This window comes from Canis aureus, chromosome 34, assembly GCF_053574225.1.
Source record: "Canis aureus isolate CA01 chromosome 34, VMU_Caureus_v.1.0, whole genome shotgun sequence".
Taxonomy (NCBI): Eukaryota; Metazoa; Chordata; class Mammalia; order Carnivora; family Canidae; genus Canis; species Canis aureus.
In genome coordinates, this window is record NC_135644.1 from 13,288,686 (window position 1) to 13,302,517 (window position 13,832).

The 13,832-nt window shown below is 45.3% G+C and overlaps 1 protein-coding gene across 4 annotated transcripts; it reads right to left on the bottom strand.

Moving 5' to 3' along the window:
* Positions 1-242: 242 nt before the first annotated feature.
* CDCA7 (cell division cycle associated 7) lies at positions 243-13,411 on the bottom strand. Of its 4 annotated transcripts, none has more exons than XM_077883630.1 (10): positions 13,254-13,411; positions 10,129-10,254; positions 9,472-9,576; positions 6,514-6,750; positions 5,739-5,816; positions 4,179-4,379; positions 3,569-3,706; positions 2,715-2,864; positions 2,143-2,279; positions 243-1,572 (listed from the first exon to the last, which is right to left on the bottom strand). In XM_077883630.1, exons 1-10 carry the CDS (start codon positions 13,272-13,274, stop codon positions 1,542-1,544), a joined length of 1,224 nt encoding a protein of 407 aa, XP_077739756.1. In that variant the 5' UTR covers positions 13,275-13,411; the 3' UTR covers positions 243-1,541. The 4 variants fall into 4 exon arrangements, with proteins under 4 accessions (XP_077739756.1, XP_077739755.1, XP_077739754.1 ...); XM_077883629.1 differs by having other exon boundaries at positions 4,179-4,376; positions 9,472-9,708; XM_077883628.1 differs by having other exon boundaries at positions 9,472-9,708.
* Positions 13,412-13,832: the final 421 nt, after the last annotated feature.

Below are 13,832 nucleotides of genomic sequence, written 5' to 3' on the forward strand. Positions count from 1 at the left end.
TATTTATTCACGAGAGACAGAGAGAGACAGAGGCAGAGACACAGGCTGAGAAGCAGGCTCCATGCAGGGAGCCGGATATGGGACTCGATCCCAGGTCTCCAGGATCACACCCTGGGCGAAAGGTGGCACTAAACCTCTGAGCCACCCAGGCTGCCCTGGTCTTTTGTTTAAATAGGAGGAAAAATATTAGGATTCAGTCCAGTAAGATTGAGTATTAAAGAATTTTTAAAAAGCAGACAAGCTTAGGATAAAATGTTTTATTATTAAAATAAAAAACTTTGTATAAAAGCATTACAGATCAAAAGCTCTATTTACACTTATTGATTCAATGTCCAATTAGGCATCAAACACTGAACATGCACAGCAACAGGCTGCACATGCAAAGAAAATGGACACACAAACACTTAGATTCCACCTCTATAAAATGATTTGATTAATGCAAAAGGGGAGGGGGCAGGACACGTGGAATCTGCCCAGAAAACTAAAAGGGCAGAGATGTCCAGTTAACAAACTGTTGAAAGTCACCCAATTCCAAAAAGGCACTTCTCATTGTTATAAAAGTGCTTAAAACCGGAATGTGAACCCTGTGCCTGGTTTATAACTTCAAGAAAGCGAATACTGCAAAGACTGCTAGTAGTACTATCAATTTTCCATACAAAATGATCAGGAAATTAATTTGAAACACCTCACAAACAAATGGAAATAAACCTGGCCAACTAAAATTACAATGAAGTGTTAGAGCATGAATCCAAGCTGGCCTTTTCCTGAAGCCTCAGCATCCTAATTCCCTGGGGGGTCTTTTCTACGATGATTTTGAGCACAGCAATGCCCACAGACCACGGCGCAGGGACTGGGAGAGCCAGATGTACCACTTAACCTCCTAGTGGAAGAAAGCATCAGCAACTAAGTCTCAACTGGGACACCGTGTAAAAGCAGCACGATACACGGAATACTCTCACAAGAGGCATCCAAAGTAATATACTCCACTTTCCGACAATTACTCCAATTTCTCCACATGGTTTTAAGACTTGTGTGCCTTGATTCTGTTAAAAAACATCAACTAGTATGAACGCTACATCTTAAATTATACTGCTTTCTTGTAAACAAGCTAGAAGGCTGTTCTCTGGAATTCAATAGATGTAGTTAGTAAACATTACTACTGTGTTTCTAAGTGCTTGGTTTTATGGGTAGATTCCGGGGCTATTTCAACGCCAATTAAATCAAACATGCTTTCGTAAAATTGCCATTTAAGAAGAATTCAGGAATAGAACGGTGGGAGAGAACCACTGGAAGCAGAGGGGGATGGTATGGGGTAGGGAGGAAAAAAAAGCAGAGGAGAAACGGCAGGAGGGCAAAGTATAGCTGGCTATATACCTCTGTGATGCTCAGAAACACATGTCTAACGAAATTAATGTGATTTGCGTTTCCTATAAAACTGACTGATCAACCAAATTCTTAACTCGGGTTTCAAGCACATGACAAAATGGAAAACTTCAGGAAGATTTGCACAGTGGAGGGACGGACAGTGGATCTTCAAAATGCTATGCTTGCATTTCAAATTCCTGTTTCAGGCTGAAAGAGAGAAGGGAACATGTTAGGATATGGTTTTCAACCTAAGAATTTTCTTTGAAAAACCTAACTCACAGTTTTGAAAATGTTTTCATCGAGTTATAGTATATATAGTCAAGTGCATCTATCTGAGGCATACAACTTTAATTTTTACGCACTCACACACACATCACCACCACCCAGATAAAGTTACATAATATTTCCAACATCCGAAAAGACTCCCAATGTGCCCCTTTTCCAGTCCAAACCTGCAGTCCTCACCACCCAGAGACAACCGCTATTTTGACTTCTATCATTTTTTTTAAGATTTTATTTATTTAGTCAAAGAGACAGAGAGAGAGAAAGAGAGAGAGAGAGAGAGAGGCAGAGACACAGGCCAAGGGAGAAGCAGGCCCCATGCAGGGAGCCTGATGTGGCACTTGATCCCGGGACTCCAGGATCACCCCCTGGGCCGAAGGCAGGCTCTAAACCGCTGAGCCACCCAGGGATCCCCAAGACTTGTATCATTTCTTATTCAGACACATACATGAATGCAAGATTTGGGTGTGCGAGAGAGAAAGACCAGCAATTTACCTTTTCAAGTAAGCATGCACATTCCCAAAGCCATGGTATTTGGCTAAATACACAAGGACCCCAGTTGCACACCTCCCATCTCGCTGTCGGCAGAAACTGCAGTTGCAGATCCTGCGGCAAGGTGGGCAATGCCAGTTCTGAAGGAGAATTGTGAAAAAGCACAGTTAAGTCAAATCTTACTTTCCTCCCTTTTACTTATCTATTCCTATTTAACCTCTAAGATAGGTATCATCAATTGGATGTAAATCTTTTTTTCAGTAATAGCAAAACCGTAACATGATTAACTTCCATTTGTCCTCCTGACGTTTTCTTAGGAAATGCAGCAGAGGAAGTCACACAGCAGTTTGCAGGGGTAAAGGTAGAGTCAACCCCCCTGGAATGGCCTGGTCCCAAGCACTCTGGAGGGGGGCTCACATTCACCCAGCACCAACACTCTGAACTCATCAGCGCCCCCTGAGATGTGCACTGCAAAACAGTAAGGGCTTGATCCTGTCCCTGATGCCCTCTTTCTGGCCCTTTCAACTCGATGGCTGACCTTCGAGCCCACAGGACCACCCCTTCAAGGCACCTACTGGATCTAGGAGAGCATCCTTGACCTCTTCACCATAACGGTTTCGAAGGCAGGGACCACAGAACTGGCCTCGAACGCCCCAGCACTCCGGGTTCCTGCAGTTTGTTTTGGTATCAATAGTTTTCTGGCGGCATTGATGGCAAGTAGATCCCTACAAATAGGGAGATAAGAAGGAAAAAAAGAACAAAATACTGCTTTTTGTATAGAAAAATGGCATAAAGAATGTGCTTCTTTGTGGATGGAGTCTGACAATTTGTCTTTGGATCCTATTTCAAATCTACATATACATGGGTATGCCGAGGGCATGAAAAATAAATCAAGCATGGTGATTTCATTCAACTGGCAGACCCAACAGTTAATATTATCAAAACTCGTTTTCTGCGAGGGCCGCCTGGGTCACTCAGTAGTTGAGCGGCTCAGGGCGTGATCCCGGGATCGAGTCCCACTTCAGGCTCCCTGCATGGAGCCTGCTTCTCCCTCTGCCTATGTCTCTGCCTCTCTCTCTCTGGGTCTCTCATGAATAAATAAACAAAATCTTTAAAAAAAAAAAAACACCCACAAAACAAAAACAAAATAAAAAAGTAGTTTTCTGTGAGACATACAGTCAATATATGTTGAATCAATTTCTAAAATTAAAAGATCAAATGCTACCAAAGGCTTTACTAAGCAAATACTACTGCTGCAGACTCACTAAGAGCAAGGATGCTACAAAACTCTTTCCTTTTATGAAAAAAAAAAAAACACAAGCACATATCCCTTGTACTAAGGCTTTAAAGTTAGCAAAAATCTAAGGATAGAAGCTCTCCTTTCTCTCACAGATGTTCATGTTCACAGATAGAATTTAGAGGTTTATACCAATGTACGGTTATAGATCTTCTCTCGAGAATTGTTGCAGATGTTCTCCAGCTCTTCCTCTGTAATTTCTTCCACCGGGCGAATTATATGTGGAAGGGTCATGGATCCAGCGCGACGACTTCTGGGCATGTCATCTTCCTGCGTGACAAAAATCATGGACTGGTGTTTCTACTGGCTCTCCTCAGCTTTGAATCCCAGGCACATGATTTGTAATTTCCTCACAAAGAATTCAACCTAGAAACCTTTCCTTAGAGCTTATGGAGAAGGGACAAGTTCTAAGTTTACTAAAGATAACGGGACAACATCACGGAAATGATTCCTACATTATGAAAAGCTGCAGAAAGCTTGGGGCACTTAGAAATAAAATCTCGAAAACAAACAAACAAAAAAAAATAAAAGAGAAAGAAAGGAAGAAAGCAAGCTTTGACCTTTTCACCTGCTAACAAAAACAGCAAGTAAGTCTATACGACATTAACAATTCTTAATGATGAGAAGAAGGTTTACTGTGGGTCATCTATGATGTTGAGGCCGCATAGTGTGTAGTGTACTGGATACTGCGCCTACAGGAAGACGACAAAGGGAAGAGCAAGCACAAACGCAGAGAACTCACATTCATGTAGTTGTCCACGGTCTTCCTCTTTCTCACCAACATATACTTATCCTCCTCCTCCTCCTCCTCCTCTTCTGTGGGTAGAGCACTAAGAGACCCAAGGATCCGGGACCTTGACCTGGTAAGAGGACGAGCTCTTCGTTCAGGGTTTCTCCTGGAAGCAACACCCGGGAATGTACGCCTTCGGGGTGTCTTTGACTGCTAAACAAAACACGATGGAACCCATTTATTCCAGAATGAAGAGAAATGTACCTTCTCCTTAAGCATGTTTTTTTTTTTTTTTTTTTTTTTTTTTTTTTGCAGCACTCGCTTTATTAGCTGAGCTGCGGGGCCACCGCCCGGAGGCGGGGCTAGGGGCTTAAGCATGTTTTTAAGTAAAAGGAGAGCTCCATTTCCTAATCCTTTGTCCTTTCCATGACACAATCACAGTGAGCCCCAAAATGGTACAGCTACTGTAATTCTGCTTTTCTAACACCAAGCCGTTTCTCTCAAACTGAGAGATGATCCATTTATTCCTCCATGGAGAACAGATCTCATTTGGGAGCCCTGGGTGGCTCAGTGGTTGAGCGTCTGCCTTTGGCTCAGGGCGTGATCCGAGTTCCCAGATTGAGTTCCATATTGGGCTCCTTGCATGGAGCCTGCTCCTCCTGTCTCTGCCTCTCTGTGTCTCTCATGAATAAATAAAATCTTTAAAAAGAAAAAAAAAAAAGAACAGATCTTGTTTTCCAAAAAACAAAACAAAACCTTTTCTACAACATCTCTTGAGCCCTGAAACATACTCACTATTTCTATGTGGCACAAGACAGAAATGTATGTATTTATGGTTTTCCTTCTTCTGTTCCTTGCCTGCCCCTTCCCTTTCTCCTCAGGGAGAGGTGGGGAAAGGACATCTTTCCTTTTGTACCACAGCAGACACATCAAATTCCCTTTAGTTGCACCAGCCTAGTTCCTCAGAATAGAATCACATATATTAGGCCATGACTTGGTTAAGAAATTGTTTTTTTCTGGGCAGCCCGGGTGGCTCAGCGGTTTAGCACTGCCTTCAGCCCAGGGTGTGATCCTGGGGACCCGGGATCGAGTCCCACGTTGGGTTCCCTGCATGGAGCCTGCTTCTCCCTCTGCCCGTGTCTCTGCCTCTCATGAATAAATAAATAAAATCTTAAAAAAAAAAAAGAAATTGTTTTTTCCTTTTTTCTCATTCTCAGTTACTAAAAATCTGTATTATTACTCATCTATCATGCAGGAGGAATATCCTAATGCTGGGGATACAGGAAAAAAAGTTTTCAATCTTTACTCCCTGCTCTTGAGGGGCTTAGTTTAGTTGGGAAGGAGAGAAACAGCCAATCAAAATGGGTTTAAGCACTGCAGAAGCATGGCTTAGAGAGGAGGCCACACCTGACCTAGGATGCACAGAAGAGGTCCCAGAGATATGTTAGAGAGGTTTTTCCTCTAGTTCTTTGTCTGTAGGACTACACAAAATAAGGAAATTGGATTTTAAAATAACAAATTTATCTTACACCTGTCCAAAATACTATAATACAAACAAGGATTTGCACTTACTGAACTGGGGCCTGGTAGGGAACGCCTTCCAGGGAATGAGCCAGGGAAGCTTTCTAATTCCGACATTAGTTTTGCAAGCTAAAAAGGGAGGAAATTCAACAGAAATTATTAGTTTAGAATAAATGCAGGGAATAAAGCAACTTTTAGAAAATATAGTAGCACATCTCAAGTTTCCAGGTTCACTCATATATTTACCAAGACTAATGGATTAAAAAAAAAGAAATTAATTTAGGAGGAGAAGCATATATTGAAGGGATGCCCGGGTGGCTCAGTGGTTGGGCGCCTGCCTTTGGCTCAGGTCATGATCCTGGGATTGGGGATCGAATCCCTCATCGGGCTCCCCCTGAGAGGAGCCTGCTTCTCCCTCTGCCTGTGTCTCTGCCTCTCTCTCAGCCTGTGTCTCTCAGGAATAAATAAATATACCTTAAAAAAAAAAAGCATATTTTGAGGCATACATTGTGAAGACTTCACAGCACACTGAAAATAATTCTTAGGACAGGGATCCCTTGGTGGCGCAGCGGTTTGGCGCCTGCCTTTGGCCCAGGGCGCGATCCTGGAGATCCGGGATCGAATCCCACGTCAGGCTCCCGGTGCATGGAGCCTGCTTCTCCCTCTGCCTATGTCTCTGCCTCTCTCTCTCTCTCTCTCTCTCTCTGTGTGACTATCATAAATAAATAAAAATTAAAAAAAAAAAATTCTTAGGACAGATATAAACAACGAGCAGCTTAGAGAAAGGACAGGATGGGTTAGTGTTAGAACAAAGTCAGATACCTACCATTGCTTTGTTTTGCTTTATATTTAAAGCTCTTTTCTCCAAAAAGTTCATTCCATTTTCATCTTCTGAATCGGAATTAGAATCAGTCACAGAATTCTCAGAGGGTTCGGGGGGCACTGCTCTTTTGCTGGCGGCTCCCCTGGTGTTCTGAGTTGGAAACTTCATGGCCACTCGGAGGGGTCCGGACCGTCTGCACTGGCTGCGGGTCTTACAGCCAGTGTGGTCTGACTGCAGTCTCTAGTTAATCAGGAACAATGGAGTCATTAATGACTTGTTGATTGTCCTACAAGCTGCACCAGTAGGACTACAAATCTCTTTTGAACAAAAGACACTGACATGGAATAAATTTTAATTGAACACTTTAATCGTCAATTTTAATTGACAGCCCTGAGAAACAAAATCAGGAATTACAAATAAGTACAATAATCAGTTTAATTTAACTCCCGTAGCCTATTTGAGACATGTTGTTATAAGCCATCTTCATAGCCTTTATTAGGCCAGAGGTTTGGAGTAATTTTTTTAATTAAATGTGAAAATCCCAGTTCCCTTTTTAATTTAGAAATAGATCTTTTATTTTTTAAAAGAACTCCTATAAAAACAAATATGTGTCCTCTCACAAACACGGTTTCAATGCTTATGGCATTAAACCATATAGGTGTCTTAGTGCTCTAATCTACTTTTTAAAAAATGTGTGGTAAATATGCATTACATAAAATGTACCACCTTAACTTTTAAGTGTACAGTTCAGTGGCATTAAGTACATACACACTGTTGTGTAACCATCACCACCATCCATCTCTAGAACTTTTTCATCTTCCTAAACTGAAACTCTGTACCCATTCAACACTAACTCCCCACTCCTGGCGGTCCTCTGGCAACCACAATTCTACTTTCTGTCTCTCTGAATTTCACTACTCGGGGTATCTCTGTAATCTACTTCTTGTAAATAAAAAAAAAAAATTGAGATTCCAAACTTAAAGTGGGTTCCCATCATTAAAAATATATTAAAATTAGGGCAGCCGGGGTGGCTTAGTGGTTTAGTGCCGCCTTCAGCCCAGGGCCTGATCCTGGAGACCGGAGATCGAGTCCCACGTCAGGCTCCCTGCATGGAGCCTGCTTCTCTCTCCTCTCTGCCTCTCTCTGTCTCTCACGAATAAATAAAATCTTTAAAAAAAATTTAAAAAATATATATATATATTAAAATTAGCCATTAGGGAAAAGCAAATCAGAATCATGATACTGCTTCATTACCCACACTAGTGGAGCTGAACCAGTATCAAGTATGGCATGAATGTAGAGCACCTGGAACCCACATACACTGCTGGTAGGAATCTAACAATGGTCCAGCCAAAGACAGCCTGTCATTTCGTTAAAAGGCCAGAGCTACCATAGGACTCATTTGTATATACACCCCGACAGTATACGTCCACACAAAAACTTGTATGTGAATGTTCGAGGCAGCGCTATTCACAACAGCCAAAAGGTGCAAATAACCCTCAAATCCATCAACTGGTAAAGAGGATAAATAAAATGTTGTATATTCACAAAATATTATTCAGTGATAAAAAGGTACTAAGTACTGGCACCTGCCACATCATGGAAGAGCCTTGAAAACCTTACACGAAGTGAAAGGAGCCAGTCACAAAAGACCAGATAGTATATGGTTTCATTTGTATGAAGTGTCCAGAATAGGAAACGTATAATTGCAGCAGACAGACAGGTGGTTGCCAATGGAAAATTGAGGGTACTGGGAAAGGATGAGAAGTAACGGTTAATGGGGACACGGTTTTTTGGGGAGGTGATGAACATATCCTAAACTGATGGTGGTGATGGCTGAAAGAATTTGAGAAAAGAAAATGTATCACCCATGAAGTTCCAGAAATGGAAAACCCATTTTTTAAAAAAAAAAAATTCAAGCACTTCTTAAATCCACACAGCTTCTAGTATTCTTTGTGTACTTTTAATGTGCCTGATTATGAGAAAATGACAAACTTTTATGGGTTTTTAAGGCTTTTACTCAATTGGCATTTTATTCATTGAAACTAACAGCATCTACTAAGAATGGAAACACTGCCCAGAAATGACTCAGGCTACGCAATGTTTAGGTCACGTGCAGATTTACAGACCAGCCCCTGCATTAACTCCAATCTGCACTGATTTGAACCACCGCCACTTCTTAGAGACATTACCATAAAGTCAGATAGTGATAAACTATCTCCTTGGCCAGATGCTCTCACTTATGTCAGTGTGAGTGTGGTCCCTGGGAGTGGCTCCGTATCAGACTGCAATGAGCTGAAGAGCATGCACCTAACTGTAAACCAACACGCTGCTTCCTTTGTTGAGACAGTCCTGCTAACAAGAGTCTGCAGAACTAAACAATATGCTCAGGGAGACTGGGACTGAGGTGCAGCAGCAGCAGCAGTGGCCTCAGCAGCACGAGAGGTTAAAGCTAAGGCAGCATGCACAAGAAAAGCCAGCCACGGAGCAAAAGTGAAAGCAGGAAGGGCCCTAATTGTCATTTTCTGCACTTGAACTCCTGCACATGAGTCATCACAGGTTTTTCGGATGAAGGTATAGAGCCACCATGAGAACCAACATTTACCAAAGGCCTGCTCTATGCTGGGCCGGTACTGGGGCTGGGCACTTGAACTTAAATAGGAATAATTCTAATCTTGAGGACATGTGGGCTTCTGATCATCAGGCTAGCTGGAGGTTGGCCAATTTTATCTTACCAGTTTCCAAGGTTTTTACAGCCTATAAAACGTTCAAGCTTTTTAGGAACTATGTTAGTCAAAACTGTTGTAAGACTTGAAGAAGAAAATAACTCTTAAAATTTTAAAAAGCTCAACAAAATCTAATGGCATGACTAAAATGAAAATTACGAGAAAAATATTTTTTAAGCAAGTATGCCATGCCTGTATATGTACCTTGCTTCTTGACATGGGTTCTCAAACTCACCATTCCATCTTGTATCTCACTCTCTGAGAAACCGCAAAATGATTCATCGTCAGAGTCGGCATGAAAAATACTGGCCAGTTCTTTAGTGACATCTGGCCTTGGTTTCTGTAAAAATCCACAATGGTCTAACACATCTTGCACCTCACTTTCTGAAAAGCCGCAGAAAGATTCATTATCAGAGTCCTCATAAAAAACATTTGCCAGTTCTTCACTGATATCTGACCTGAATTTAGGTTTCTGTAAAATAAATAAATAAATGTGGTTGTGCATTTTTTCCCTCTTTTTTCAAGAACCAATTTTCCATAAACCGTGCAGAGAGCAAATCACATTTACAAGTGCACTACAAGAGAACAGCTTTTGTTACAAAGAAAAATGGTTCAGAGGTTTACAAATGATTTCTGAGTTGTTATGGCAAATCATCAGGCATGTTAGGTTAGGCGACATTTCAAAAAGATAGAATAAGTAGCTAATCTACCTCCAACAATTACTACCTAGAACCACAGCAAAAAAGTGAAATGAAATTACAATGCATACTGTATTTTCCAGCGGCTGTATAGAAATGCGGGCAAAAAGCAAGCAGTTTTAATCATGCACAAAGCATTTGGGGCATTGTGGGCACCGCAGACTCAATTCTGTTTATTCTCAGGCAGCACTTACTGTGTTTGCAAAATTATCAGAAGCAAAGCTGTCACAACTGTCATCAGAGGATGACGACGTTTCCATGGAAATCAACTTCACATATCTAAATTTCTTTACGTTCTTCTTTACTCCGTGATCCTTTTGCTGCAAATGAAAATGGCAATACTATTAAGTGGGACGCTTACTACACCCTCTAACCGAAGACATCATTTTGAGTTTAGTAGTTCAAACAGCACAGGGTAGATATGTCCATTTCTTAACACCTTATATAGAAAAAGGAGGATTTGCAAATGCTACAAAAAAAATTTAAAACCTGGTAAAATCTTAAAAGGGGATTTAAAGGAATATTGTTAAGGACACTTATCAGTTTAATCAAACATCTGTGGAACTACCTCACTGCTCACCTCTCTTCCCACCAAGCCGAGCATTATACAGTTCCCAAGGGGTTTAGTGCTGACCTCCTAAAACCTGCCTGTTAAAAACACTGGATTGCACTTCTAAAAGGAAATTTCAAAAGTACAAAAACGGTAGGGTGATTTCTCTCTGTCGGCCAAAATCAAGCTAATGAGGTCTTTTTATATAAGCTTTGGGCTCTGTACTGTGATGCTAATTATCCAAACTACAAAAACTGGGCAGCACCTCTACTTCAAGATGGCAGGCTTTCAAGCAGGCCCTGCTCTACCAGGAGGGGTATAGGGATTTCAGCACAAAGTCCTTACAAATCGCGTACATCCACAGAATGAACAAACCCACAAGGAGGCAAGTTAAAGGTCAAACAGCCCTCCAAACCCAGGAAGAATGCCTGATTCCACTTCAGCGTTCTAGTAGCCTGGCCTGACATTCAGCTCTTCCTGCAGTCCCCTTGCTACACAAATCTTAAGTTTTTAGAAGTTCTTCCTACTTGTAGGTTACTTGTTCATAAACACGGAACAGCCTGGCTTTGCACCTCAGAAAATGCAACTGGCATCTATCTCATGTTAAAGACAGCAGTTTCTGGCATTTCTTAATATTTAATGAGATTTCTTAAGTGTTTTTAGTTCCTATATTTAAATCTTCTTAAGTATATAGCCACAAGATAGAAATGACTCCTCACATTGAAAACTCTGAAAGGCAAGTTCTGCTATGGGTCTCACAAAATAAAGCCAAGATGTGAGGTGTCAGGAACATTCTAGACCTTCCTTGTACACCTAACATTCTGCATTTCATTTCAATCTCTTGCAAATAAAATTATCATGTCTTTTGTCCTTTAGAAAGGCAGGAAAACGTGAGAATAGAGCTACCATCTATTAGAAAGGCTCTCACAGGGATCCCTGGGTGGCGCAGCGGTTTAGCGCCTGCCTTTGGCCCAGGGGGGCGATCCTGGAGACCCGGGATCGAATCCCACGGCAGGCTCCCGGTGCATGGAGCCTGCTTCTCCCTCTGCCTGTGTCTCTGCCTCTCTCTCTCTGTGACTATCATAAATAATATAAATAAAAATTAAAAAAAATAAGAAAGGCTCTCACAAACACCCCATATTCCAGGTGAGGAAATTCAAGGCCCTAGGGAGGGTGAAATCGAGTGCGGGAGATGACACAGCTGGAAGGAGAACCCAATTCTGCAGTCACCTCGGCCAGCACCGCTCCTAGCATTCCGCTGCAATTTACTCATCAATCTACCTGTGAGCAGAGGTCCAAGACCGCCTCAGGGGAGGCATTTTACTGGAAGCTGACAAGGAAACACACGCTGGGCTTTAACGCGTCAGCACAGGCCAAGAATTAGGTAGCAGGCAAATGCATGTTTGGAGGTAAAGACATAGAAAAAGGCAAATGGTCACGGTTGAGATGAACTTTTCTGGCAGGCAGGGAATATAATAACCAACACTGTGCAGGAGGTGTTTTTTCTGTGCCAGGCACGGAGCGTGTTTTCACATAACGTTTACTCCCTTGCAACCAAGTGTTATCATTATTCCCACTTAACAAATGGGGAAGGAAGCAGGGAATGCCTGGGCGGCTCAGGGGATGAGCGTCAGCCTTTGGCCCAGGTCCTGGGATCGAGTCCCCATCCGGATCCCTGCATGGAGACTGCTTCTCCCTCTGCCTGTGTCTCTCATGAATAAATAGGTAAAATCTTAAATACACACACACACACACACACACACACACACACACAAATGGGGAAGCTGAGGCCCGAGGGGTGAAGTGGATTACTCAAGTCACAGGATGGCCCAAATTTGAACGCAGGGATGTCAGACTCGAGCCCTGTTGGACACGGCTTTCTCCAACCTAAAAGCCAAGGCCGGGCTCACCCAGAGGTGCCCGAGGCCACGCCCCCACCCCCACCCCCCTAGAAGCACAGCCTCCTCACGCGTGTCACTCTTATTTATAAAGCCTGTCACTCCCTTCCTCCACCCAGCCCCCACCTTCTTAACATCTCCGGGGGGCAGACCCTACGTTCCGGTTTCCGTTAGAGCAAAAAAAGTAACGTCCCACCCGGGGCAGCGTCCTGCAGCTGCAAGGCCGGTGGGTGGGTGAAGGGGTGCAGAACCCGCAAACGGCAGGCGGCCAGGCGGGACACCAGCTCGTCCGGGTGCAATCGCCGCCCGGACCTGGGGCGCCCCACACCCCCCCGCCTGTGCGCACCCCAAGTCCGAAAGAGACCGTTTTGCAAGACCTTGAAACTTCAAGCCCACCCACCCCCGTCAGCGGCTGGAGAGCGGGTGCGGGAGCGGCGGGGAGCACGTCCAGGGGCCCCCCCGGGGCGCGCGGGTCCCCGCCGCCGGGAGCCACCCACCCGCCCGGAGCTGCGGGGCAAACCCCCGGGGGGCGGGGAGGGGCGCCCCCCCCCGACCCGGGCTCGGGCCTGCAGGCACAATGGGGCCCCCGCCGGCTCCGGCCGCTGTCCGGCCCCGGGGCGCACGTGCACTGCGGGCGCACGTGGCTCCGGGCTCGCGCGGCGCCGCCGACCAACCTGCAAACCGCTCAGCTCGCCGCCCGCGCACGCCCCGCGGGGTCGGCCCCGGCTCCGGCTCCCCCGAAATGCACACAGTCTGGGGGGGGGGGGCTGCCCATACGGGAACCGCCCAGGATGGCCCCCGGTCCGCGGGGCTCGGCCCGCGCCCAGCGCCCACCGCGTCCACCCCTCGAGCTCGTCCGCCCAGCGCTCACCCGCACGCGGCGAGCGTCCATGCCGGCGGCGGGCGCGGAGCCGGAGAGCCGAGCACGGCGAGCGCCGCGGTCCCACTGAGCCGGAGGGAGCGGCGCGGCGGCGGGCGGGGCGCGCAGACCCGGGCCCCGGGGGGCGGGGCTCGGCCGGCTTTCCCGCGCCGGGGCGCAGGTCCTGCCAGCTGCGGAGACCGCCGGCGGGGCCACGGGCACCCTCCCGCCGCCGGGGAAAAACGCGGCGCCCCCAGATATTGCGAACTCAAGGCACAGCCTTGGAATCCCCTAAAGAGCGCCTGGAAAAGCGGCGCCTTTTACGGGCGCGAGGACCCCTCTCTTTACGCTGCTGCACAGACCTGAGCGAGTGGCGCGAAAGAGGTTCGTATTGCCCCGGGGCAGGCAGGCTGATTTGCATGAGGTCCCGGGGCCTGCGGGGTGCGGCTCACGCTGTGAAAGATAACCCGGGACCTGAGCACGGACTCTCCCCCTCACTAGTGCAGCCCCTGTCCCTGAGTGTGGCACCTCCTACCTGGCGACCCCATCACCACCCGCAGCAATAAGATGAGGCAAAGCCTGAGGTTTCTT

Excerpts from the sequence above, each read along its gene's own strand:
- CDCA7 (XM_077883628.1), bottom strand. The coding sequence starts at position 13,274 with ATGGACGCTCGCCGCGTGCGG. Across the intron at positions 3,707-4,178 it reads CCGTGGACAACTACATGAAT|GAAGATGACATGCCCAGAAG; the intron begins GTGAGTTCTCTG and ends TTTGTCACGCAG. Across the intron at positions 1,573-2,142 it reads GTGCATGCTTACTTGAAAAG|CCTGAAACAGGAATTTGAAA; the intron begins GTAAATTGCTGG and ends TCTCTCTTTCAG.